The 24,557-nt window shown below is 44.0% G+C and overlaps 1 protein-coding gene and 1 long non-coding RNA gene across 2 annotated transcripts; both read left to right on the forward strand.

Moving 5' to 3' along the window:
* Nucleotides 1-3,551: 3,551 nt before the first annotated feature.
* On the forward strand, nucleotides 3,552-7,575 carry LOC131355866 (coiled-coil domain-containing protein 39-like; the record flags this gene model as incomplete). Its single annotated transcript, XM_058394406.1, has 14 exons — nucleotides 3,552-3,704; nucleotides 3,810-3,956; nucleotides 4,068-4,226; nucleotides 4,583-4,675; nucleotides 4,764-4,892; nucleotides 4,984-5,175; nucleotides 5,265-5,368; nucleotides 5,562-5,694; nucleotides 5,838-6,032; nucleotides 6,155-6,319; nucleotides 6,403-6,540; nucleotides 6,807-7,015; nucleotides 7,212-7,335; nucleotides 7,426-7,575. Coding segments are annotated over exons 1-14 (2,091 nt in total), but the record flags the coding sequence as incomplete, so codon positions are not given.
* Nucleotides 7,576-10,788: 3,213 nt separating this feature from the next.
* Nucleotides 10,789-18,570, forward strand: LOC131355637 (uncharacterized). Its single transcript, XR_009204882.1, has 3 exons — nucleotides 10,789-10,946; nucleotides 12,638-12,797; nucleotides 12,912-18,570. It is a non-coding gene; the product is annotated as an uncharacterized LOC131355637 (long non-coding RNA).
* The last annotated feature ends 5,987 nt before the right edge of the window (nucleotides 18,571-24,557 follow it).

Here is a 24,557-nt window from a genome sequence, read left to right on the forward strand (position 1 = left end):
AGCTTATAAACGCATTCTGAAGACAACGTTGGTATCGTGGGTTGACTCTTTCCAAACAGCTTTCACTGACAACCAACTACTTCGATTGGCTTTGCTTGGCTTCCCACTGACGCAAACAAGTTTTGAACGGCTCCCGGACTTAGATGGTGTTTGGTTGGGTTCAGTTCGTATGCCAACGCAAAATTTAAATTCTTAAGGTGAAAATTCGTATGGCGAGGTTTCACTGTACTTGCAATGCTAGCACGGTACTCCCTTGTCATAGCATGGTTTAGGGATAAAATAAAACCATCCACAGATATTTAAAGTGATCTGTATTTTCTACAGTGTATCCTTTCCGTATCGGGGTGCGAGCTTTGGCCAGATCTTCTGTGCCGCTGGATAAAGATAAAGCCAACAGCATTTTGCAGCAGGTAGGAAGCTTTTAAAGTCTTCCAGATCTTCCACCAGGAACTCAATTTTAGGTCGAATTTTAAATCCTTTAATTTTTCTTTTTTTGTTTTTACGTTTCCAATTCAATATAGTTTTGTTCCGCTGGATAAAAAATGTAAAGATATTTTAAGTTAAAAACTTTATTCAGACTTAAGTTACTGTTGATGGGTTTTGCGAGAGAGCTGGGTTTAGTCGCAGGAGAAAATATAGTGAGAGAGAAACTTCCATCTCTCTCTCTCTCTCTCTTTCATTAAATCTAGTCTTTATCATATCTATCAGGCTACAACATAAGGGGCAACGTAATAAGCATTAACCGGGTATGAAGTATGAAGAGTTGCATCAGAAGAAGGTTCAAGGCCATCAATCTTCTTTTATTTTTTAGTTGAGTCTATTCACATTTAATCATTTTCACTTTTTCTAAACCGTTGCTTTTGCAGTTCTTTTGAGATTTTCAATTAAAGGTATAGTGAACGTAACTTTGATTGATTTGTCAATAATGAATGAATGAACAATGTTAATTTGAATGAATGAATAAATGTAGAATGGAGAAAACTTAGAAAACTAGAAATGTTTTGTTTCTTGTTTTTTTTTTCCACAAAAATGAATTTCTTAAAAGTTCTTTGCTAATTCTCTCAATAACTTGACCAATAAGCCATGCCATAATATCTTTATAGTAATTCACTTTTTAAAGTAGGAGTTTGTAGTTGTTTTGAACAAATACTCTGGTTTTGGTTTGCTCTGTGTACACACATGAACAAATCCTGGTCTGCCTGATGTGAAGAACTGAAGAAGTGACAGGGAATTTTAAGGTAAGGTTTAAAACTAACAAAATAAGGTGTGGTCATTATTATACAGGCCTACAGCGAGAATCAGCAATGGAAAGGAAAAACTGCCTCATCTGGTATGAGAAAGAAATCGGGAAAGGAACCAGATTCAGTAAACAACCGACTGACAGGCAGTGAGATTTTAAGCTCTGAAATATGGTGAAGTCGAAACAGTGAAGTGTCTAGAGGAAGCCATCCACTAAAAAAATCAACAATTGGATAAAGAGGGTATACACTGATCAGCCATAACATTATGACCACCTGACTTGTGTCAGTCCCCAGTTTTGCTGCCAAAACAGCCCTGACCCATTGAGACATGGGCTCCACAAGATCCCTAAAGGTTTGCTGTGGTATCTGGCACCAAAATGTTAGCAGCAAATCCTTTAAGTCCACTAAGTTGTGAGGTGGGGCCTCCATGGATCAGACTTGTTTGTCCAATACATCCCACAGATGCTCAACTGAATTGGACACCCTTAATGGTCCGTGGCTATGGAACCCCATACGCTAATTCGTTTAGACTTCATATTTTAATTTGACTACATATTTAGACTACTATTATATAGACTACATATTTTACTGTAACTTTAGTTTGTATTTATTATTTGAGAATGTTTTGCAATATTTTAAGCATATTTAGCGTGTATATATTTAACAGAGGCTATAGGTAGGTGCTGTGCATGTAAACCTCATCTTAATAGGTTAATTAGTGTTATCGTCACTATTTATTATTGTTATTATTATTATTATTATTATGACTGCGTAGCTTGTATATATTTAATGGAGGCTAGCGGTAAGTGTTGGTAAATACTACTACACATACTACCTTAAACTACTTACATACTACCTGTACATGCTGTGCATGTAAAACATTACTCCGGACATTTAAGCAGAGCGCACATGCTAGTTCATTTAGACTTCATATTTTAACTGTAACTTTAGCTTGTATTTATTATTTGAGAATGTCTTGCAATAGTTTAAGCATGTGTAGCTTGTTCATCTCATCGCTTGTATTTGGCACTTTGTTAGGGCGCGCTCCTCCCATGCTCGAGACCTGCTCGGAGTTGTATTTATATATTATTTGAGAATTTCTTGCAATAGTTTAAGCAACATATCGCTTAAACGGTAATAGCTAGAAACATGGTTCCAATGCTGAAATGCTGCTTAAGTGTGCTAGTACTTTTCATGCTGATAAGTATTATAGTTTATTTTAGATGGATATTTAAATGTATTTTCACGGACTTCAGATCGCTACTGTGTGAGATGTCCGCTAGAGGGAGTGAAGAGGATTTTTTAAGGTCGTATCGTCTTTAAACTGTTCCTACAGCTTGATTTCTTACTCTACAGCCACATAATCTACCTTAAACGTTTTTTTTTAACTGTGACTTTAGCTTGTATTTATTATTTGACAATGTATTGCAATAGTTTAAGCAACATATAGCTTTGCTTTTCGCAATCACACGCATTTTCTTCTGGAAATGCAACATTCTAGTTTCATTTATTCTAGTTTATTCTAAACTTATGTACACATTTCATCTCTGTGTATATGTTTGCACCTGACACCAAGACAAATTCCTAGTACTGTAAAGTGCCCTTTGCTGACGTTTTGCTGACGTTTTTCTGACGTTTTGCTGCACCTAGCAACAGAACGTGATTCTGATTCTGTGACGAGGGACGCGCGTGGACCCCATTGCTAAGTGACCCACAACACAACGCAGCACGATCCTCGAGGTTGAAGCTGAATTTAGCAAGTGAAAGATTATTTGCTTTAAACAAAATAAAATGGATAACGCGGTTATATCGGGGCTTTTAGCTGAGATTGGCTGGAACACAAATCTCACGTTTAACGCCGAGAATAAAGCTTTGCTAGATGAGGTAAGGAAAGACCTAACGATATGAGAAATTATTAGAAAAGTAGAAAGGTAAATGAAAGACTTTTGGTTGTTGTTGTACCCATTATCAACTATAGCTAGCTTACTAACTCTTGTTACAAAACGCTTGTCATGGTAATACATATTTGCCAGACTGGAAAGATCATGAGATCAGTTATGATCAGTCATAACATTATGACCACCTGCTTAATATTGTGTCGGTCCCCCTTTTGCTGCCAAAACAGCCCTGACCCATCGAAGCATGGGCTCCACTAGATCCCTAAAGGTGTGCTGTGGTATCTGGCACCAAGATGTTAGCAGTAGGTTCTTTAAGTCCTGTAATTTGTCATCATCAGTTGAAATCATCAGTCTTATTCACGTCACCTCTCAGTGCTCAGAATGTTATGCCTGATCGATGTTTGGTGCATGAATGTGGACAAATAATATCTCCTCCATCCACCAGATCCAGAGAAAACAGAAAGATCGAGCAAATGTGGAAAACAGAGTGAGCAAGCTCAAGGACCGGATCAGTGCCATGACTGAGCATACGACAAACGTCCAGCAAGAGCGCATTCACTCTCAGGTGAAAATTATGCCCAGTGTTTGACCTTAACAGCAATTTATTTTCTGAAAGGCGACTGCTGTAGTAGATTTGAGGTTAATTGATATGTGACGTGTCTGTGTGCAGGCCCTGTGTAGGGCTGTGGAGAAGCAAACGGAGTCCGGGCTGCATTTCAAGGCCTTGTCCGACAGAGAGAAGGGACGGCTTCGTCAGGAGATTTCTCAACAGCAAAGCGAGCTCAAATCGCTGCGAGAGAGGAAGAACTCAAAGGAGGTTATAGATTCTCTGCTCTCTCTTAGACGGAGTCTCACTTTCATATAACATACAATAACATACAGGGCCAAACATATGGTTTATATCTGAAATGTTTTCTTCGCTGCTCAGAACAACATCTTCAAAGCCACACAGAAGATAGAGGTCCTCAAGGGGCAGGTGAACATGGACCAGCAAACTTTGGACGCCTGGCTGGAGGAATCGGCTCGCAAAGACGAGGACATCATGACCATCGTCAAGTATGCACATCAAGATGAGAGCAGGATTCGAGTGAGTCTGTTAATATCTTCTTTTAAAACATAGCCAGCGCTACATAGGTGCATACACTAACACAGCGTTTGATCCTAAAGCAGATTCTAAAGCAGAGCTGATAGCGTCTAAGATATGTGGGTGTAGCAAGGTTCTTTCATGCCATTGATAAAGCATCTTCTGCATGCTGTGTGTGACAGACACCCATTGTCTCTGTGTGATAATATGACTGAAACCCACTCAAACACAGAGTTGACATTTTTCCTGAAAGAAAAAAAAACCCAGCTGGAATATTATGCAGTCTGTTTTATACATATTTACATATTTATGTTTACGTAACACTTATAGTATTTATGTTTTTTATATGTGCCAAACAGGAGCTGACTCTGAACATAGACAAGCAGACGCTGGAGGCGAACCGCAAGAGAAAAACTTTGGAAAATGAGGCCACTGAGACCATCATGGCACAGGTCAGTTTTCTCCAGCATCTTACTCTTAAAGCCATAAAGAGACAAAAAGTCCATTTCATTCACCAGATAAAATGTGTGTTGAGCACAGGTGGCTGTGGAGAAGACGGCCGAGCTGGTGCAGCAGGCCAACGTGGAGAGACAGGAGCTGATCACACAGTGGGAGAACTCTATCAAGCAGATGAGGAAGAAAGACCAGGATATACATCAGTGTGCTCTGGTAACAAGCTACACTGAGACATGCTTGAGGGAAATAAACTGGTATTTTAAAAGTAAAAAAATAATTTAATTTATTGATTTTTTACTTTTAGCTGCAGGTGGAGACGAAGCATACGATCTGTGAACGCAAAGCACTGCTAAACGAGAAGCAGAACTTCCTAGCTTATGAGGTGGACAACAACAAGGACTGCGAGAAGAAGATCGCCGCAGCCGAACGCCAGGCCAACACCCTATGGCAACAGTTTCAGGAAGAGGAGAGCAACCGCACTCGACTGCAAGATGAGGCATGTTCCTATAGCTGCATTGGCTACAGTACATCACCTACTTGGTTATAATGAGGAGGCTCTGATATTAACATGTTGCACTTTCACAGCTGGTGAGCCTAAAGGGCGAGGTGAATCGCACTGCTACAGACCTGGAGGCTAAGAGATCCCACTTAGCGAGCATCAAGAAGGACATCAACATTAAAACAGCAAAGTAATTCTGCCTCATTATTACAAAAAGCTTTAGTGGCCCAGTAAAATGGACTGAGGACACTGAAGGGAGAATGTTTGCGCCATTTAAAAAATATTCTTTGAGGATTTCATTTCTCTTGCTAATGGCGGAAGTAAATACTGCACAAACTTGATCTTGTCTTTAGCCTCTACAGCTCATTCTGTATTCCTTGCAGATTGGAGGACAGGCAGCGGTACATCATCGCTCTCAAAGCGAAGTTGCAGGGCGTGACGGAGGAAGCTCTTAGCGTGGAGGAGAGAGCCGCTCAGATGGAAAAGCTGCACCGAGACCTGAAGAAACACCTCAAAGTGAGCACTTCAGTCAAAACTGCTGTCCTAGAAAATGAACCAACACCAATCATATTCACACATTCAAACACACTCTGGTATAAGATCTTGCTTTTTATCCCGCCTCATTTTGGTTAATAGCAGTGTGTTTCTTTTGTATACAGGAACTTAACACTCAAATCCAGCGGGAAAAAAAGCTCCTCTCCCAGAAAACGCAGGAGCTACAGACGCTGAGAGCAAAAGAGAAAAATGTCATAGCAGATATCTCAGGCAGTCGTGTAGCTCTGTCCAGCCTGGACAACCGCCTCAGTAAACTGGACCAAAATGTTCTCAGGCAGCAGGACTACATCAACAACCAGGCAAGGCATCCAGACCATAACAAATATTCATACTTATCATACAAGCAGTCCTGTAGTCTCCTCATGATCCCAGATCTTGTCCTCATGTGCATCTAACTAAAAGTTTATTCTGAATTTACCAGGAATTCCAGATCCAGTATCTGGAGGAGAAGATGGCCCGTCTGAGTGGCAACGTGAACGAAGAGGAGAAACAGGTTCTGGAAAATCAGGTCTCTGAGCTGAGTGCGGTATTGGAGGAAAAGAAAAGGGCAGCTGACTTGCTTGCAGCACAGCTCAAGAAGCTTCAGGTGAAGACAAACTGGTCAAAAGCAGTAGTGAGGGAAAACTCTGACACATATTGACCTTAACACCTGTGCTTGTGTATTCGCAGAATGATATCCGTTTTGTGGGGAAAGAGAATGAGAAGACGGAAGCAGATAAGCAAGACCTGACCACAAAGATTGAGGAATTGAACCTCGTTGATGACACCTTGAACAAAGAGCTGAAGAGACTTTGTCTCAAGAAACAGGTCCGCACTCACAACAACATCTGTTTGGGAAAATTACAGCAGTGTTTTTTCCTTTGTGGCCAGTAGCTACATTGCACAGGAAACCTAAATCGTAATCAGTGCTGGTTAAAGTTTTAAATGACCAACCATATCAGTTTCTGTTTTTTACTTCAGATGGTCACATTTTGTTGAGACAGACAAGTTATTAGTTATAGATCTTACTTTATAGACTTTATATGCTGTCCTACAACGACCACATCACACTCTTGACACTCTTCCTCCATTAGGACAGCATAGTGGAGAACAATATCCAGCAGCTGCAGGTGAAGCGTCTCAGGACCTTGCTGTATGACAGGGCGGATGGCGTCCTCTCTCAGGAGAAGAGGAAGCTGAAGCTTCAGAAATTAATGAAGGAGCAGCAGAAGGAGATCTGTGTGTATCAGAAAATGTGCACCAAGCAGCTGAAGATCACTGAGCAGGAGATACAGCGTCTCAGGTGGGGCATGAGTAGGAAGACAACACTGGCATTTGCATTATAGCTACTGGTCTAACTGCAGTACTTTCACACAGTCATCAAAATGAATCAAACACTATGAGGACAGCCATCTTTTTTTATTGGGTGCTACTGTGCCATGTCCCATATCCCATAATCCATGTGGTCATTCATGATGCTGCTTAATGCTTCTTTTCAGTGCCCAGTTGTATGAACGACTGTCCAAAGTTGACAAGATGAAGAAAAAATACGAGATCGTCAACATTTCCATGGCTGCACCAGAGGGCGAGGAAGACAAATCCCAGGCCTATTACATTATCAAGGTAGCAACATCACATTACCAGATTCTAAAGGAAATTGCAAATATAATTTAATTACGTAGCCCAAGTTTGATTCCCGTTTCCGTCTTAAAGGCAGCTCAAGAGAAGGAGGAGCTTCAGTGCAAGGGCGACGATTTGGACGCCAAGATCCGCATGATAGAGAAAGAGAATAAGGCGTTGGAAAATACCATGCACCTGCTCAATAATCATAACAGCGCCTATCGTAAATCCATCAAAGAGTCCAGTATGTGCATGACGTCCTGTATTTTCAAAACCTATTACTTGTTGATAGTTGAATTTCATTACTGCAGATTTTAATTATTCACTAAACCAGATCCAGGAAGAATCTCAAAGTTCTGCTTTTGGTTCAGTTGCTTTTCCTTAATATATCTACCTAGTGTCTGGATGTGTGATCATATAAACACAATCAAATACTTTACCAGTTGTGTTTTCACTTTGTAGGCCCCGAGTATCAAGAGAAATTGAAGTTAGAGGAACAGAAAAGGGCGGCGGACGAGAAGGGCAAGTTCAAGAGACGCCAAATCAGAGAGCTGCAGGAAAACTTTGAGGTCCGTCTAAGCATCAGAGGATGTTATGGAGAATCTCTCTTATCCTATACATTGGCATTTTTAACACCATTTTTAATATACTGCCATGCAGAGAAAGGACTGATCATGAAATGACTAATACATGAAACATGTTATTCATTATGTACTATTCATTACTCAGGCGTGACAGTGAAATGAAAACTAAAAGTACATAGTTATGACTGTGAGGAGTGCAAGCTGTTCAGAACAATTGAAGCAGATTTTTTCTTAGTTAATATTTCAAAGATGATTATCTTTGACTTGTTCCTTCATGGTCTGATTGATTGATATTTTTATTCATAAGGAGGTGTGAGAACCAGCATATAAGGGTTCACATAGGAGAATGCATGTTTCGTAGTACAATTACATGGCAGACATTCCACAAATCTGGCCACGCCAAATGAAATCTCACTTGGAGATTGCCAAGAGACAAACATTTGGGAAAAGGTCCTCATGATTTGAGCATTACGCTGATTTTCTTAGTCGCTTTTCTGACTAATCCCATCTGACGTTTTAATTTAAAAAATAGATTTAATACTTTATATATTGATATATATAAACCGATCAGCCATAACATTGTGAGCAGTGCCAGGTGAAGTGAATAACACTGATTATTATCTCCTCATCATGGCATTTTTGTGTAATTATTTAACCCACAGAAATCATATATGATCGGTTTCAGATCTGCATTCCAGTGTTGTTTTTTAAAATTCTCTTTTCTTTGCCAGGTCATGAGCAGCTCACTCAACAGCCTGCAGCAAGAAGAAGGTGTTGAGAGACATAGAAAAGCAGATCTGGAAACACAAGTTGTCTCTTTCAAAGCCGAGCTCATTTCTCAGCAGGAAAAATGGGACAGGGCTACCAAGCAGGTCAGATATCCTGCATTCATGCAATTTGTAGCCATTGAATAGACATAGCTTGATTTTGATAAAGCAACTTTTTTTTTTTTGCATACCTTTTTTGGAATGCTGATTATACATTAAGCAGGATTCCACGACAGGGTGAAACTATTCTGTGGGGAACAAAAGTCTTGTTACAAATGAATATTCTCTTGTGTTTTCCATTTGTTTTTTCTTAAATTTGACGGTATTTATTCCCTCAACAGTCCTTAAAGCTGACAAAGGAGATCCGCTCTAGCAAAAACACCAAAAAGGAGACCTTTGAGGAACGTGACCTCAATCAAAAAGTACTGAAAGACTGCAAGAAGACGGTCAATAAGCTGTTTCTGGAAGTCATGGAGCAGCACCCTGACCTCCAGGAGACGTTACAGACGTACTTCATGCAGGTGAAGAGCTGCTTAGTGCTCAAATGGAGGAACAGTCCTGAACATGGAAATTGTATGTAAATGATATGTTTTCTGTCGTAGGCCGGGCTTGCTCTTCCCTCTCCTGCACCAACCCCGTCGAGCAGGAGTTCAAAGCTGAGTTCGGCACGTAGCTCCGTTTCTCTCAGGTAAACCTGCAGCACACGAGCACTTTATATCAGATCTCCACTGTGTGTACACTGAAAATACGATGAATGGAATCCTTCAAACCTTTTCCTTGCTCAGAGCAACCCATTATGCTTGTCAACACACATCAGTATTGTTTTTACTTTCTGACCAGATCTTCCAGATTCCCCAGGCCATCAGCAGCTAACAGCGCCAGAGGCTTGGCAGTTCACTCGCCCTCCGTAAAGAAGATTGATTTAGGCCTTGGACTTGCCGTTTCCTCTACTCTTTCACCTCAGTCTCTGGGCAGTGACAGGAGCAGTAGGAACAACAAGAGCAGAAGGAACATCAGAGACAGACATCTCAAAAATCCTTAATCAGTACTTTATCGGCTTACGGAAATGCTCTGTGTGATACAGAATATTTGTGAGATATATAAATTAAATCAATTTCATATTCCCGACTTTGTGGGAACAGTTTGGGGGTGACCCCTTCCTGTTCCAACATGACTGTACACCAGTGCACAAAGCAAGCTCCATAAAGACGTGGATGAGTGAGTTTGGTGTGGAGGACCTTGACTGGCCAGCACAGAGTCCTGACCTCAACCCCATAGAACACCTTTGGGATGAATTAGAGCGGAGACTGTGAACCAGGCCAAAACTGGGACGTCTGCCTTTACATGCACATGAATGTAATATGGAGTTGTCTCCCGCCCTTTACAGCTATAACAGCTTCAACTCTTCTGGGAAGGCTTTCCACAAGGTTTAGGAGTGTGTTTATGGAAATTTTTTACCTTCCCACTAGAAGCGCATTTGTGAGGTCAGGCACTGATGTTGGATGAGAAGGTCTGGCTCACAGTCTCCGCTCTAATTCATCCCCAAGGTGTTCTATCAGGTTGAGGTCAGGACTCTGTGAAGTTCCTCCACACCAAACACGCTCATCCATGTCTTTATGGACCTTGCTTTGTGCACTGGTGCACAGTCATGTTGGAGCAGGAAGGGGTCATCCCCAAACTGTTCCCACAAAGTCAGGAATATGAAATTGATTTGACATTAAGAGTTCATTTCCCTGGAACTAAGGGGCCGAGCCCAGCCCCTGAAAAACAACACCTGAATTCAATGATTTAGAGGGGTGTCCCAAAACTTATAGTGTATATTCATTAATTTTTACATAAATTCACACAATGGTCATTCTCAGTGTTGTTACATTTAAGTTTAATAAAATTGTTTTAATCTGAAATACAAATGAAATCATATCATCTGTTCGTATCTGTTCAGCGTTTAAAGAAAAGGTGGCGTGTGTGGAATAATACTTTAACCATGGGTGGAGTTTGTGCACCTGATTTACTGGAACTGCCGCTGTTCCACGTCACCAAGTATGAAAGTTAAGAACGAGTTCTATCAGAAAGTGGTTATAAGAGATACTGACGGCAACAATACACACTCACACTCACACACACACACACACACTCACACACACACACACTCACACACTCACACACACCGACGTACCTCAGTCAGCTGTAACAGCCTCAGCGGGAAACATGTTACTCCTAATCCTTTTAGTTGGAGGGGTTATTTTCACAGACGGGACAATCGGTGAGTTCCATAAAGATTCAATAATTTATGTTTTTGTTTATGTGAAGATTAAAATCATCCAAATCTTGTCAGATCTTTTTCCACCTTTAACGTGATTGTAATACAGCAGAGAACAACAGTGAATTGAAAAGGAAGCAAAACATTTTTAAGGGAAAGTTTTTTTTACAGTAACCTGCTGGCATAAGAGTGCACTCTAATAAATGTAGCTCTGGTAAAAAAAATAAGAGACCACTGCAAAATAATGAGTTTCTTACTGCTGACAATATTTCTCCTAAATTCAAAATATAACTATTGTTATTTAGAGCATATATTTAAAGGAAATGACAACACATCAAAATAACTGACTTGAACCCTATTGAAAACCTCTGGAATGTCATCAAGAGGAAGATGGATGGTCACAAACCATCAAGCAAAGCTGAGCTGTTTGCTTTTTTTTGCAAAAAAGAGTGGTATAAAGTTCCCCAACAGCAATGTGAGAAACTGGTGGAGATCATGGAGCCAAAACACATGCAGATCAGGGTTATTCCACCAAATACTGATTTCTTAATGTTATTTAGCCAAAGCATTATTTAGCACTGCATGATCTCGGGTTATTTTGATGTGTTGTCATTTCCTTTAAACATACGCTCTAAATAACAATAGTTATATTTTGAATTTAGGAGAAATATTGTCAGCAGTTCACAAAAAATGAAAAAATAAAAAACTGTTCATCTTACCAATACATGAACCTGTAAGAAAAAAACATAAGAAACTCATTATTTTGCAGTGGTCTCTTATTTTTTACCAGAGCTTTATTTTGTGTCAAAAAGAAGGCCCACTGTCTTTGATTCTGAAAACACCTGACATATAGGACCCTTTTGAATATTATTCCATACCCAAGACGTACAAAAGCCTTAAATTAAATAATCCTAAAGATAGATCTAAATAAAATATAAACTGTTAAAGCGCTAAGACATTACAGTCTGAACATCATGACTTTCTATTATTCAACTAATGCAGTATTTAAGTTAAAATACAGACATGACTTAGGTGAACAATGGACCAGAACAGACTCCATCATTCAGCTGTTCTGTCTATTGATAAAGGAATTCTCAGCACTAGAAATACTAGTATGGTGACTGACAGTTTAAGTCAAGATACTCTCTGATGATTCCACCCTCAAAGAAATAGGATAGAAAAATCACCAAGAACATGAAGTAGACAAGATACAAGCAGCAAGACAGATGAGAGAATGAGAGAAGAGAGGCTATAAAAAATAAAAAAATAAGTATAATAAAGATTATTGTAAAATAATAATAATAAAAAAGGCACTGCTTCACAAAAGTGATAATATTCCACGGTGTACCTGTGTGAGAGAGAAAGTGTAATGAATTTAATGAACTCCTTTTTTAGTAGCAAGACTGAAGACTGAAAAAGATTGAATGAAATTGTCTAAAGTTCCATACTGTTTGTGTTAATTTGTGTTTATTATTAAACAACATTACATAAAAAATGCCCTTACAAAACTTGTTATTCTTGCTTACCCCCTCTCCCTAATTAGCCCCTGATGTTTTCAAATCCTAGAAATGCCCCTGTCTGGTTTTAATTACTGTTATAATTAAATGGTGTGTGTGATCCAATGTCAGAATTAGACACAAAAGCATGTTAGTGTTTTAAGTTAATGGTGACCATATGTTTTAAAAATATTTCAGGTACCTGAACTAGGATTGCTGGGTGGAGTGGATGTAAAGGACACGGTCTGGAGAATTATGAGGCAGCCTATCAAAAATGACTTGGCCAAAGCGGTGAACTGGAGAGGTGTAAATGGGAAAACACTGTTCCAGACTTTGGAGCTAAAAAACATTGTGATTGGTAAGTGCATTTTTATTGAAAGTCTAGAACTTTCTCCTTCATGCCTCCCATGTGCTTTGTCTCTATTTATTGTTCATTTTTATTTAAATGTATTTTTGTATGCTCCTATTTTAGAGGCTGTAAGAAGAAATCCAGTGTGTGCACAGACATCCGAGTGTCACAACACACATGGAGACAGAGAGCAGATCCAACATGGCTTTTAATAACCAAGGCAGGGGGAAAAAAGGCAATACGACGAACGGAAATATCCAACTTGAAATACTAGAGCAGTAACTCGGTACTTTCTCGTGAACAGTCTCAATACTAGCCGCTGTGCTCTGCAGGTGAGGGCTTTAAGTAGGCGCCGTGTGATTGGGTGCAGGTGGCGCGATTAAAAGTCCGGTGATTGAGAGCGCGGGGGTGCGGCTGAGGTGTATGTGCCTGTGACAGTATCCCCCCCCCCCCCACGGGCATCTCCAGACGTCCGAGAGCGACGACGGAGGTGGCCGCGGCCTCTGGGAGCAGGTCGGTCTGGGTGGTGCTGATGGAAGTTGGCGAGCAGTGCCGGATCGAGGATGTCATCCCGGTCCACCCATGATCTTTCCTCGGGACCATACCCCTCCCAGTCGACCAGATATTGTACACGGCCGCTGCGTCGTCTGGAGTTCATTATCTCTCGGACCTGGTAGATCGTGTTGTCTGTGTCGATCTGGGGCAGCGACGAGATCTCGGACTCTGTAGGAGGAGGGAGAACAGGGTTAGTGTATGGTTTCAGAAGAGACACATGGAAGGTGGGTGAGATTCGGTAGTGCGCAGGTAGGATGAGTTCGTAGTACACATCATTTATGCGCCTACGGATGTTCAAGGGACCGATATAGCGGGGGCTGAGCATTCTACAGGGCAGTTTGAGGCGGATGTCCCGGGTGGAAAGCCATACTCGGTCACCTGGATGGTAGCACGGTGCTTCTTTGTGCCACGCAATAGCGTGGCGCAGGTGGACATGCGCCGATCCCCAAACCCTCTCACTCTCTCGGAACCAGTGATCGACCGAAGGTATTTCAGCAGGTTCGCCAGACCACGGGAACAGAGGCGGCTGGTAGCCGAGTATGCACTGAAAAGGGGTGAGTCCGGTGGTTTCTTGGCGGAGTGAGTTTTGTGCATACTTGGCCCAGGGCAGGTATTGGCTCCAATCATGCTGGCGTTCATGGCAGTATGCTCGGAGGTAGTGCCCAATTTCCTGGATTTTCCGTTCCGTTTGGCCGTTAGATTGTGGGTGGTAACCAGAGGATAAGCTTACGGATGTACCCAGTTGTCCTAAGAAACCCCTCCATATCCTGGAGATAAACTGGGGCCCTCTATCTGACACAATATCTTCGGGAATGCCGAAGTGTCTGAACACTTGGTGGAAGAGGGCTTTAGCTGTTTCCAGGGCAGTGGGTAGGCCCTTGAGGGGTATGAGTTTACAAGCTTTAGAAAATCGGTCTACCACGACGAGGATGGTGGTGAAGCCTTCCGACGCGGGCAGGTTGGTGATGAAGTCCACTCCCAGGTGGGACCATGGTCGGTGGGGAATAGGGAGTGGCATGAGTTTCCCTTCCGGTAAGTGGCGGGGTGTGGAAATCACGGCACAAACGGAACAACCTTTCACAAACTGGTTTACATCCTTACTCATATTTGGCCACCAATACCTGTTCTGGAGGAGTGAGAGGGTGCGTTGTCTGCCCGGATGGCCGGAGTCTAGAGACGAGTGTACAGAGTCCAGGAGGTTAAGACGGAAGGGCGCTGGAATGTAGGTTTTGCCTACTGGGCTCCCCGGCGGAGCGGGTTCATTCGCGGAGGCGGCACGGATTTCCTCGTCGACGGCCCAGAGGATGGGGCAGACGAACAGATCTGGAGGTAGTACCGGTTCACATGCATTGGATTGAGGGTCTGGTGAATACATTCTGGATAGGGCGTTGGCTTTTGTGTTCTTAAAACCGGGACGATAGGAGACTGTGAATCGGAACCTCGTGAAGAACAGCGCCCAGCGCGCTTGTCGTGGGTTTAAGCGTTTGGCTTCTTTGAGGTATTGTAGATTTTTGTGATCAGTGATGACTTCAAAGGGATGGACAGCCCCCTCCAGCCAGTGCTGCCATTCCTCCAGTGCCAACTTGATTGCTAACAGCTCACGGTTTCCAATGTCATAGTTACGCTCCGCCGGGGTTAGTTTCCTTGAATAGAAGACGCATGGGTGGAGTGCCAGAGGCTCACCTCCTCGTTGTGACAGCACCGCTCCTACTCCTAGCGCAGAGGCATCTATCTCGACTACAAAGGGCTGGCTAGGATCAGGATGCAGTAATGTAGGAGCGGAACAAAAGGCGTCTTTTAGCTGTTGGAAGGCTTCGACCGCTAATTTTGACCAGGTGAGTGTCTTAGGCTGTCCACCTAATAATGAAGTGAGGGGAGCAGTGATTTGGCTGTAGTTGTGGATGAAGCGGCGGTAGAAATTCGCAAACCCCAGAAACCGTTGCAGCTCCTTGACTGTCTCTGGCTGCGGCCAGTTCATCACTGCGTCTATTTTAGCCTGGTCCATCTTAATACCCGCAGTGGAGATGATGTAACCCAGAAACTGCACGACCGTTTGGTGGAACTCGCACTTTTCAAGTTTGAGGAAAAGGTGGTGACGGCGCAGGCGGTCGAGTACCTGACGGACATGGTGGATGTGCTTCGAATGGTTGGAAGAGTAGATTAAGATGTCATCAATGTATACGATGACGAACCGGTGGAGCATATCACGGAAGATTTCGTTCATGAAGTTTTGGAATACCGCTGGGACATTTGTGAGCCCATATCACATGACCCGGAACTCGTAGTGCCCAGAAGTTGTGATGAACGCCGTCTTCCACTCATCTCCCTGACGAATGAGGATGAGGTTATATGTGCTTCTCAGGTCCAGCTTGGTGAAGATGCGAGCTCCACGTAACTCCTCGAGAGCAGCTGGTACTAGCGGCAAGGGGTAGGCGAATTTCACCGTTTGGGTATTAAGATTCTGGTAATCGATACACGGTCGAAGCCCGCCATCCTTTTTTGCCACAAAGAAGAAGCTGGATGCCGCCGGGGAGGTAGAAGGGCGTATGAACCCCTGGCGGAGTGCCTCTTTGATATATTCTTCCATGGCCTTGTGCTCTGGGACAGACAGGGGATAGATACGCCCTTTGGGCATCTTAGCGTTGGGCAGAAGGTCCACAGCACAATCTCAGGATTGATGTGGTGGGAGCTTTGTAGCGGCGACTTTGCTAAACACCTCCGTGTAATCCTGATACTCTCCTGGGAGGTCCACCTCACGGCCAGTAGGGGGCTCTTGATGTTCGTCGACCCCAGGAGAACAGATCTAGGCGGAGGGCGCGGGAGTGCGCGTAAGCACGAGCTGAGGCAATGATCGCTCCACTGTTCAATGCACCCTGTGCTCCACCGAATCGTGGGTTGATGTTGCGCCAGCCATGGGTGTCCTAGAACAACGTCCACCCTGGCCTCCTCCAACACCAACAGCGAGAGCACCTCCTCATGCATATAGCCGATGTGCAGCGTCAATTCCGGCATCCGCCACTGCACCAGTCCTCGACCCAGCGGTTTTCCTTGGATAGTTGTGATGCAATAGCGCCTTGGGTTCCTTTGTCGTGGGATATAGCATGCAGAGAGGATGCGAGTGGAGATAAAATTCCCTGATGCGCCCGAGTCAAAGAGCACGCTGACAGAATAAGAGTGAGAGTCAAACATTAATGTGGCATCATGATACCAAGGATTAGAGAGTACTGAGCTGAGGTGGATAGTACTCACCGCTGGGTGGACCAGACGGACGGGACAGGTAGAAATAGAATGACCAGATTCTCCGCAGTAGAGGTAGAGCCCATGCTGAAGCCGGCGCTGCCATTCGTCCATGGATAGATGGTACACGTCCGTTTGCATAGGCTCTGGTGCGGAGAACTCCTCACTGGGTGAAGCCTCGGAACGGTGGTTCCCTCCACCCGGAACTGCGACGAGATGTTGGGCCACTGTCTGAGCCTTCAACAGGAAGGCCTCCAGGCTGCTGGAGTCTTCATATATGGCCATCTGCCGTCGGATCTCGGGCTGTAACCCCTGCCGGTACGCCGCGAGAAGAGCCGTCTCATTCCATCCGCTAGATGCCGCCAGCATGCGGAAGCGCAGCGTATACTCGCGGACGGTGTTTCTACCCTGCCGTAGAGTGAACAGCTCGTCATGTGTCGAGAGGGTGGAAGCGCCTGCACCGAAAACCGCCTTGAAGTGGGCCAGAAAGTTCGTTATGGACGCGAACACTGGGCTCTCCGATGTCCACAAGGCCTCTGCCAAGCGTCGGGCCTCACCAGGACAACAGCAACAGGATAAAGGCTATTTTAGCGTGGTCATCGGGGAACAACTGAGGGGCCAGTTCAAAATAGAGCTGGCATTGCATAATGAAACCGACACATTCGGCCGCGCCGCCCGAGAATAATGCTGGTTTGGCTACCGGACAGGTTGGTGGTGTCGCCACGGACAGTACCGATTGCTGTAGTGAGGCCGCCAGAGCAATGATAGGGTCCGGTGGGGAAGGCGGTTCAGCTGTCGGCTGTTGCGGAACCGGGGCGGCAGATGGGTCGGTTTGCGGCTGAGCTGCTGTAGGGGGTGTGCCGACATGCTGACCTTCCATCTTCCTGGTAAGATCTCGTAGTTCGCTGTTTGTAGGGCTAGTATTCTGTCACAAAACACATGGAGACAGAGAGCAGATCCAACACGGCTTTTAATAACCAAGGCAGGGGGAAAAAGGCAATACGAGGAACGGAAATATCCAACTCGAAATACTAGAGCAGTAACTCGGTACTTTCTCGTGAACAGTCTCAATACTAGCTGCTGTGCTCTGCAGGTGAGGGCTTTAAGTAGGCGCCGTGTGATTGGGTGCAGGTGGCGCGATTAAAAGTCCGGTGATTGGGAGCGCGGGGGTGTGGCTGAGGTGTATGTGCCTGTGACACTGAGCTTGTGGTCAAAAGATTTATTAAAAGTTTGTTTCATCTGGCTGGTGACCGTGAGGGTGGCAGAAAAAGAACACCTTTAACATTTTAATTTATTGCTTGGTTTCTGTAGTCTTTGGTAGTTTTGTTTTTTTAAATATTTGTTGTTATTTTACTGGTTTCTTAGCTTTTTTCCACTGTTTATTTTTCATGTTGAGACCCCCCCCCTTTCTGCATCAATAAAACATTCTGCTTTGCATTTGTATAGTTTCATTCTTTTATAATACCTTGCATCATAAATATTATACGGGTAATTTCTGGTTCAGTTCTGGGCATTCTGGCAAAATATTGGTCCAGTTCTGGCTGTTTTGTGGACCTTCTGGATAATTTGTTAGTTTTGGGTTAAAGTTGGTGGCATTTTGGCTCTTGTCTGGCTGACACGTGTGGATTCTGGCACTGTTGTAGGTCAGTTATGGCTGATTTCTGGTGACACTGTGGAGTTTTGGCTGAGTTTTGGTCTGTTTCTGGTATTGGTCTGGTTGACTTTTGGCAAACAGCTTTTGGGCCAGCTTTGGGCCGTAATTCCATATGGTATCTGGGTCAAACTTAAAGCCAAAACTCAGCCAGACTCAGCCCAGAGTCAATTTGCTATCTGGGTTTGCATTCAGGTGATTGGACTTTTTTTCAGTTACTTATTTAAGGTAATGAAATACAATTACTCAAATATTTTCCTTATTTTATTAAGCAACTATTAAAAAAAATACTAGCAGGTTCCCCAAGAAATGTCCATGACAATATGTGCGTGTGTGTGTGTAAATTTCCACTTTAAATATGTGAAATTTTATATAATTAAATAAAACTTCACTGAATTTAATGTTTTATATTGGATTTTTTTTTTGGTTTCTTTTTAAAATACTCGTATTCAAAGCTCACAACATAGTATCCCCAACCTCTACACCTTTTACACCTTATACACCTTCTTCAACACCAGGGGCGTTTCTAGGATTTGAAAACATCAGGGGCTAATTAGGGAGAGGGGGTAAGCAAGAATAACAAGTTTTGTAAGGGCATTTTTTATGTAATGTTGTTTAATAATAAACACAAATTAACACAAACAGTATGCAACCTTAGGCAATTTCATTCAATCTTTTTTTCTGACTTCTCCCATCATTTCAGAGTCTTGCTACTAAAAAAGGAGTTCATTAAATTCATTAAATTTTCTATCTCACACAGGTACACTGTGGAATATTATCTCTTTTGTGAAGCAGAGCAGTGCAGATCCTTTTTAATTATTATTATTTTACAATAATCTTTATTATACTTGCACCTCTTATTTCATTCCTCATTTATGCTTGCACTACTGTATGTATTATTTTTTGTTTGTTTATTTATTTTTTTACAGTCTCTCTTCTCTTATTGCTCTCTCATCTCTCATTGTCACATCTGCCTTGCTGCTTGTATCTTGTCTACTTCATGCTCTTGGTGATTTTTCTATCCTATTTCTTTGAGGGTGGATTCATCAGCCACCATACTAATATTTATAGTGCTGAGAATTCCTTTATCAATAGAAAGAACAGCCGAATGATCTGTTCTGGCCCATTGTTCACCTAAGTCATGTCTGTATTTTAACTTAAATACTGCATTATTTGAATAACAGAAAGTTATGATGTTCAGACTGTAATGTCTTAGTGCTTTAACCGTTTATATTTTATTTAGACCTATTTTTAGTTTTATTTCATTTAAGGCTTTTGTGCGTCTTAGGTATGGAATAATATTCCAAAGGGTCCTATATGTGTAAGGAAGCACTCGCAGGAGGCGTGTTGGAATCCATCAGCAGATCAGTTAATTCACAAAAACGGCAGGCAAAATCGTAAATGAAATGGAACAGCAAAAGGGTCAAAAACCGGGAAACTGCACTCACTAGAAACTGAAACCAAATCTCTAAGCAAAACTCGTAGTCAATAGAAGAACAGGCTAGGATCATATACGTGGCAAACAAAGCAGGGAATAATGCAAGGCTTGGTACATAATGCAAGGGAACGATATGTCGCAGAGTACAAAGAGAGTCACGCTGCTTAAATACCTGAGCAAGCCGGAAGTGAGTTCATTGTCGTCAATACTCGGGCGATGGTTCCCTCTGGCGTTCTGGTTCCGTACACCCAACCTTAATCTTGAGGGATTAAGAATATCCTTGGCATTTACCCAGCAGCATTCCTCAGGGCCATACCCCTCCCAGTCCACCAGATATTGGAGACGACCACGACCACGACGAGAGTTGAGGATGGCGTGTACCCAATAGGCCCGGGAGCCGTCATTGTCCAGCAGAGGGGGTGGCTCGGTGGGTGGCTGTGGAATTGGGAATTCGAGGTTCATGGAAGGGTTTCAATAGAGATATGGGGAAGGTGGGAGAAATGCTTTAGGACACATAGGAGGCAATTCTAGGTGGTAGGACACTGGGTTCACTTGGCGTATGATTTTAAATGGGCCGGCGATGGGCTAACATTATGGCATGGGAATTTTAACCTCAAATTCCACATTGAGAGCCACACTTTCTGACCCACACGGTAGGCCAGGTGAGGACGCTGCTGACGGTTCGCTTGGATCTCTTGATGACGGATTGGAGGCGCACATGAGCTCTCTCCCAGACCTCTTGTCTTCATCTCAATCAGTCATCAACCGTGGGCACATCAGAGGGTTCCCCGGACCATGGAAATAGTGGAGGTCGATATACCAGCACACATTGGAAGGGGGTTAAGCGTAAAGAGTTCTGGGCGTATTCGGCCCAGGGAAGAAACTCACTCCAACGCTGCTGTTCACGGCTGCAGTAGGTCCTTAGAAATCTCCCCAGTTCTTGATTGAGCCGTTCCACTTGGCCATTGGACTGGGGATGATATCCTGAGCTGAGGCTGACGTTGACACCAAGTTGTCTGCAGAACTCTGACCACACCCTAGAAGTAAACTGCATGCCTCGGTCCGAGACAATGTCTTCGGGGAGGCCAAAGTTACGAAAGACATTCTGGAAAATGGCCTGGGCGGTTTCCATAGCTGTGGGTAAACCTTTCATCGGGATTAGTTTTCAGACCTTGCATAACCATCACCATGGTAAAGCCCCGAGACTCTGGGAGGTCCGTGAGGAAATCCACAGATAGGTGAGACCAGGGCCAACGTGGGATTGGTAGTGGTTCTAGAAGACCTTCTGGTAGCTGGCGGCTCGTACGTGCTTGTGCACAGGCGTAACAAGATCGGACATATTCCTCAACGTCTTAGCTGAGTGAAGGCCACTAGAATCTTTGGCGCAGCAGCTGGATGGTTCTGCGAATACTGAACTGGGGCTCTCGTGGGTCCACTGTGGTATTCTCTGACAGAGGCTGGAAGGAACATAGAGCTTATTGGGTGGACAAGCGGGAGGAGGAGCTTCGGTTAAATGGCTTTGCTCGATCTCCTCCACTATGTTCCATTGAACTGGGGCTACATGGATGGAGGATAGGTTCTGGGCATGCTGGAGGTTCATGGGTCTTGTGAATATGTGATAGGGCATCTGCTTTCCCATTCTTGGAACTAGGACGATAGGAGACAGAGAATTTAAATTGTGTGAAGACCAGAGCCACCTGGCTTGGCAAGGGTTGAGGAGTTTTGCTTCTCGAAGATATGCAAGATTCTGTTGATCTGTGAGAACCAGGAATGGGTGGCGGGCCCCCTCTAACCAGTGTCTCCATTCTTCCAAGGCTGCCTTTATAGATAACAGCTCCCGATTCCCATGTCATAGTTGTTTTCGGCTGGCGTGAGTTTTTGGGAGAAAAAGGCGCACGGATGTAACTTTCCAGAACCTGGTTGATGCTGGGAAAGGACTGCCCCAATACTACAGTTCGAAGCGTCCACCTCCTCCACAAATGGCAGCTCGGGGTTAGGATGGCAGAGGATGGGGGTGGACGAAAAGCTGTGCTTTAGTCTCTGAAATGCCTCTTGGGCTTTTAAGTTTCTTGGGCTTGCTTCTCAGCAGGGACGACAATGGGCTTGCTATGGCACTATAATTCCTGCTAAAGCGTCTGTAGAAATTCTCAAACCCCAGGAAACATTGTAGTTCTTTGACAGTGGCAGGTTCAGGCCAGGACGTGATGGCGGATACTTTAGCTTGGTCCATCTCCACCCCTGTGCGTGAGATTACGTACCCCAGGAAGGTTATTGAAGGTCGAAAAAACTCGCATTTCTCTAGTTTTACGTATAGGTTGTGTTCTGCAAGGTGTTGAAGGACAGCACAAACATGTGAAATATGTTGTTCTCAGCTAGTGGAGTAGATTAAGATGTCATCAGTGTATGCGATAACAAATTTATGGAGCATGTCATGAAATGGGAAGGAGTTCAATAGTGCAGTCCCATGGTGGGTGTGGAGGTAACTTGGTGGCCTTTTCTTTACTGAAGACCTCCTGGAAGTCTTTGTATGCACTGGGGAGAGTAACCTGGAGGGAAGACTTGGGGCTCTCGATGGATATTGAGAGGCAGGGCTGGGTGCAGTGATCATTAAAACAGTTCTTGAGACAGAAAGAAGACCACCTTTTTAGTTCCCCTTCCTTCCAGGAGATTACGGGATCGTGAAGCTGAAGACAGGGAAGGCCTAGGATGAGAGGGTTAGATGGTGAGGAGATGATGAAGAATCTTAATTTTTCACGATGAAATAGTCTGATTTGAACGTCCAGGAGTGGTGTCTGGTGGGTGAGCAGGCCTTCCCCAATGGGCTGATCATTGATTGCAGTCACTCTTAATGGTGGGGTACATGGAATGATGGGTAATCTGAGCTCTTGTACTAGGCGGTCGTCCATGAGATTGACTGTCGAACCGGAGTCGATTAGCGCTCGCACAGAGATACGAGAGTCAGAAAGGAGAAAAAAGGCATGAAGAGAAACTTTTGAGGCCAACTTAACGATGGGACGTGGTTGGCTTCTCTGGGCATTGAAGCACTCTGTGACCGGATTTCCCGCAGTAAAAACATAACTGAAGCTGTATACGATGCTCGCGCTCTGCTTCAGAAACATGTGACCTCCCCAGTTGCATCGACTCAGCTGTTTCCTCCCTGGGGCTGTGGAATTCCATTGTGCGGCGGGGCATGGAACATGATGCAAAGGCTGGAGATCAGTGTTGACGTCGGAGGTTGTCAAGTCACATAGCAGATGTGATGTACTGAGACAGTGTCACGTTGGTCTCCCAGCATGCCATCTTTCCTTTCAGCTCTGGATTGAGCCCTTCACGAAACACTCCAACAAGTGCAGTGTCGTTCCACCCTGACTGAGCCGCCAGCGTGCGGAATTTACTGGCAAAATCCTCTGCCATATCTGCCCCTTGGCGTAATTCCAGTAACTGCATGGAAATGTCCTTTCCCCCCGCCGGGTACTCAAATACCTCTTTGATAAGATTGGGGAAATAGTCAGCCGAAGTCTTGACTATTCTTGAGTCTTGAGAATCAGATTCTCAAACAGCTGAAGCCCAGTCTAACACTTTACCTGTCAGCAGAGAAAGCATGAACGCGCACCGGATTGTCTCGCCGCCGTAGACTTCTGCCTGTTGCGCAAAGAAGTTGTCACATTGGCGTAAGAATCCTCGGCAGCGATCGGCGGAACCATCAAACTTCTCAGGTAGGGAGAAGCAGGGTAACTCACTGCACGTATGCGACGCTGGTGCTGGTGCTGTGGTGGCTGCTGGAGATTGTTGCTGTAGCTGGGTGTTGGTGGCTTGCAGCTCCGCCACCTGATCTTGGTACATGCGAATCATGTGTCCCTGGTGGACGATGGTGGCACGTAGATCCGCTGGATACTTGACTGGCAAAGTATCCTGTAAGGAAGCACTCACAGGAGGCATGTTGGAATCCATCAGCAGATCAGTTTATTCACAAAAACGGCAGGCAAAATCGTAAGCGGAATGGAACAGCAAAAGGGTCAAAAACCGGGAAACTACACTCACTAGAAACTGAAACCAAATCACTAAGCAAAACTCGTAGTCAATAGAAGAACAGTCTAGGATCATACATGTGGCAAACAAAGCAGGGAATAATGCAAGCCTCGGTACATAATGCAAGGGAACCATACTTCGCAGAGTACAAAGAGAGTCACGCTGCTTAAATACCCGATCAAGCCGGAAGTGAGTTCATTGTCATCAATACTCGGGCGATGGTTCCCTCTGGTGTTCTGGTTCCGTATGCGCAGTGACAATATGTCAGGGGGTTTTCAGAATCAAAGACAGTGGGCCTCCTTTTTGACACAACATACATTTGTTAGCCGACTTTTATCAACTGTGTTAACAATAAAAATTAAAAGTTAGGCCAGTGGTTCCCAACCTTTTTTAACTCACGGCCCACACAACCAAACACATATGTTTCCGCGGCCCACTGCAAAAAATTTAAATGAACCCGCTATTTGTGTCGGGTTAGTAACTGAGTACTCAGAAGCAGGACTGTTAACTGCCTTTACTGAATAAACTGGTAATGTTGAATAAACAGAAAATGTACATAACGGGTCACCAAGCCCCGAGACACTCGGGTTGACAATTCTTAAGTCAATTCAATCAGTCAGAGGGAACAAGCAGAGCAGGGTTAAGACAAGCAGTCAAAACCAGCAGAGAACTCCAACACTGGACAAAGCAAGACTAGAGTCAGGCTCGAGTGAGAAGCGCAAATCGAGAGCACATATAGAGCGAACAATTTAAGAGAGAGAAATCAATGAGCGGCTGAGCTGCGTGCAGCTGGCACGTTAAAGAAAAAAACAAAGACACAAGGGAAACTGAGACCGCGATCAAACCCACTTCCTGACGC

Source organism: Hemibagrus wyckioides, linkage group LG07 (genome assembly GCF_019097595.1).
Source record: "Hemibagrus wyckioides isolate EC202008001 linkage group LG07, SWU_Hwy_1.0, whole genome shotgun sequence".
NCBI lineage: Eukaryota > Metazoa > Chordata > Actinopteri > Siluriformes > Bagridae > Hemibagrus > Hemibagrus wyckioides.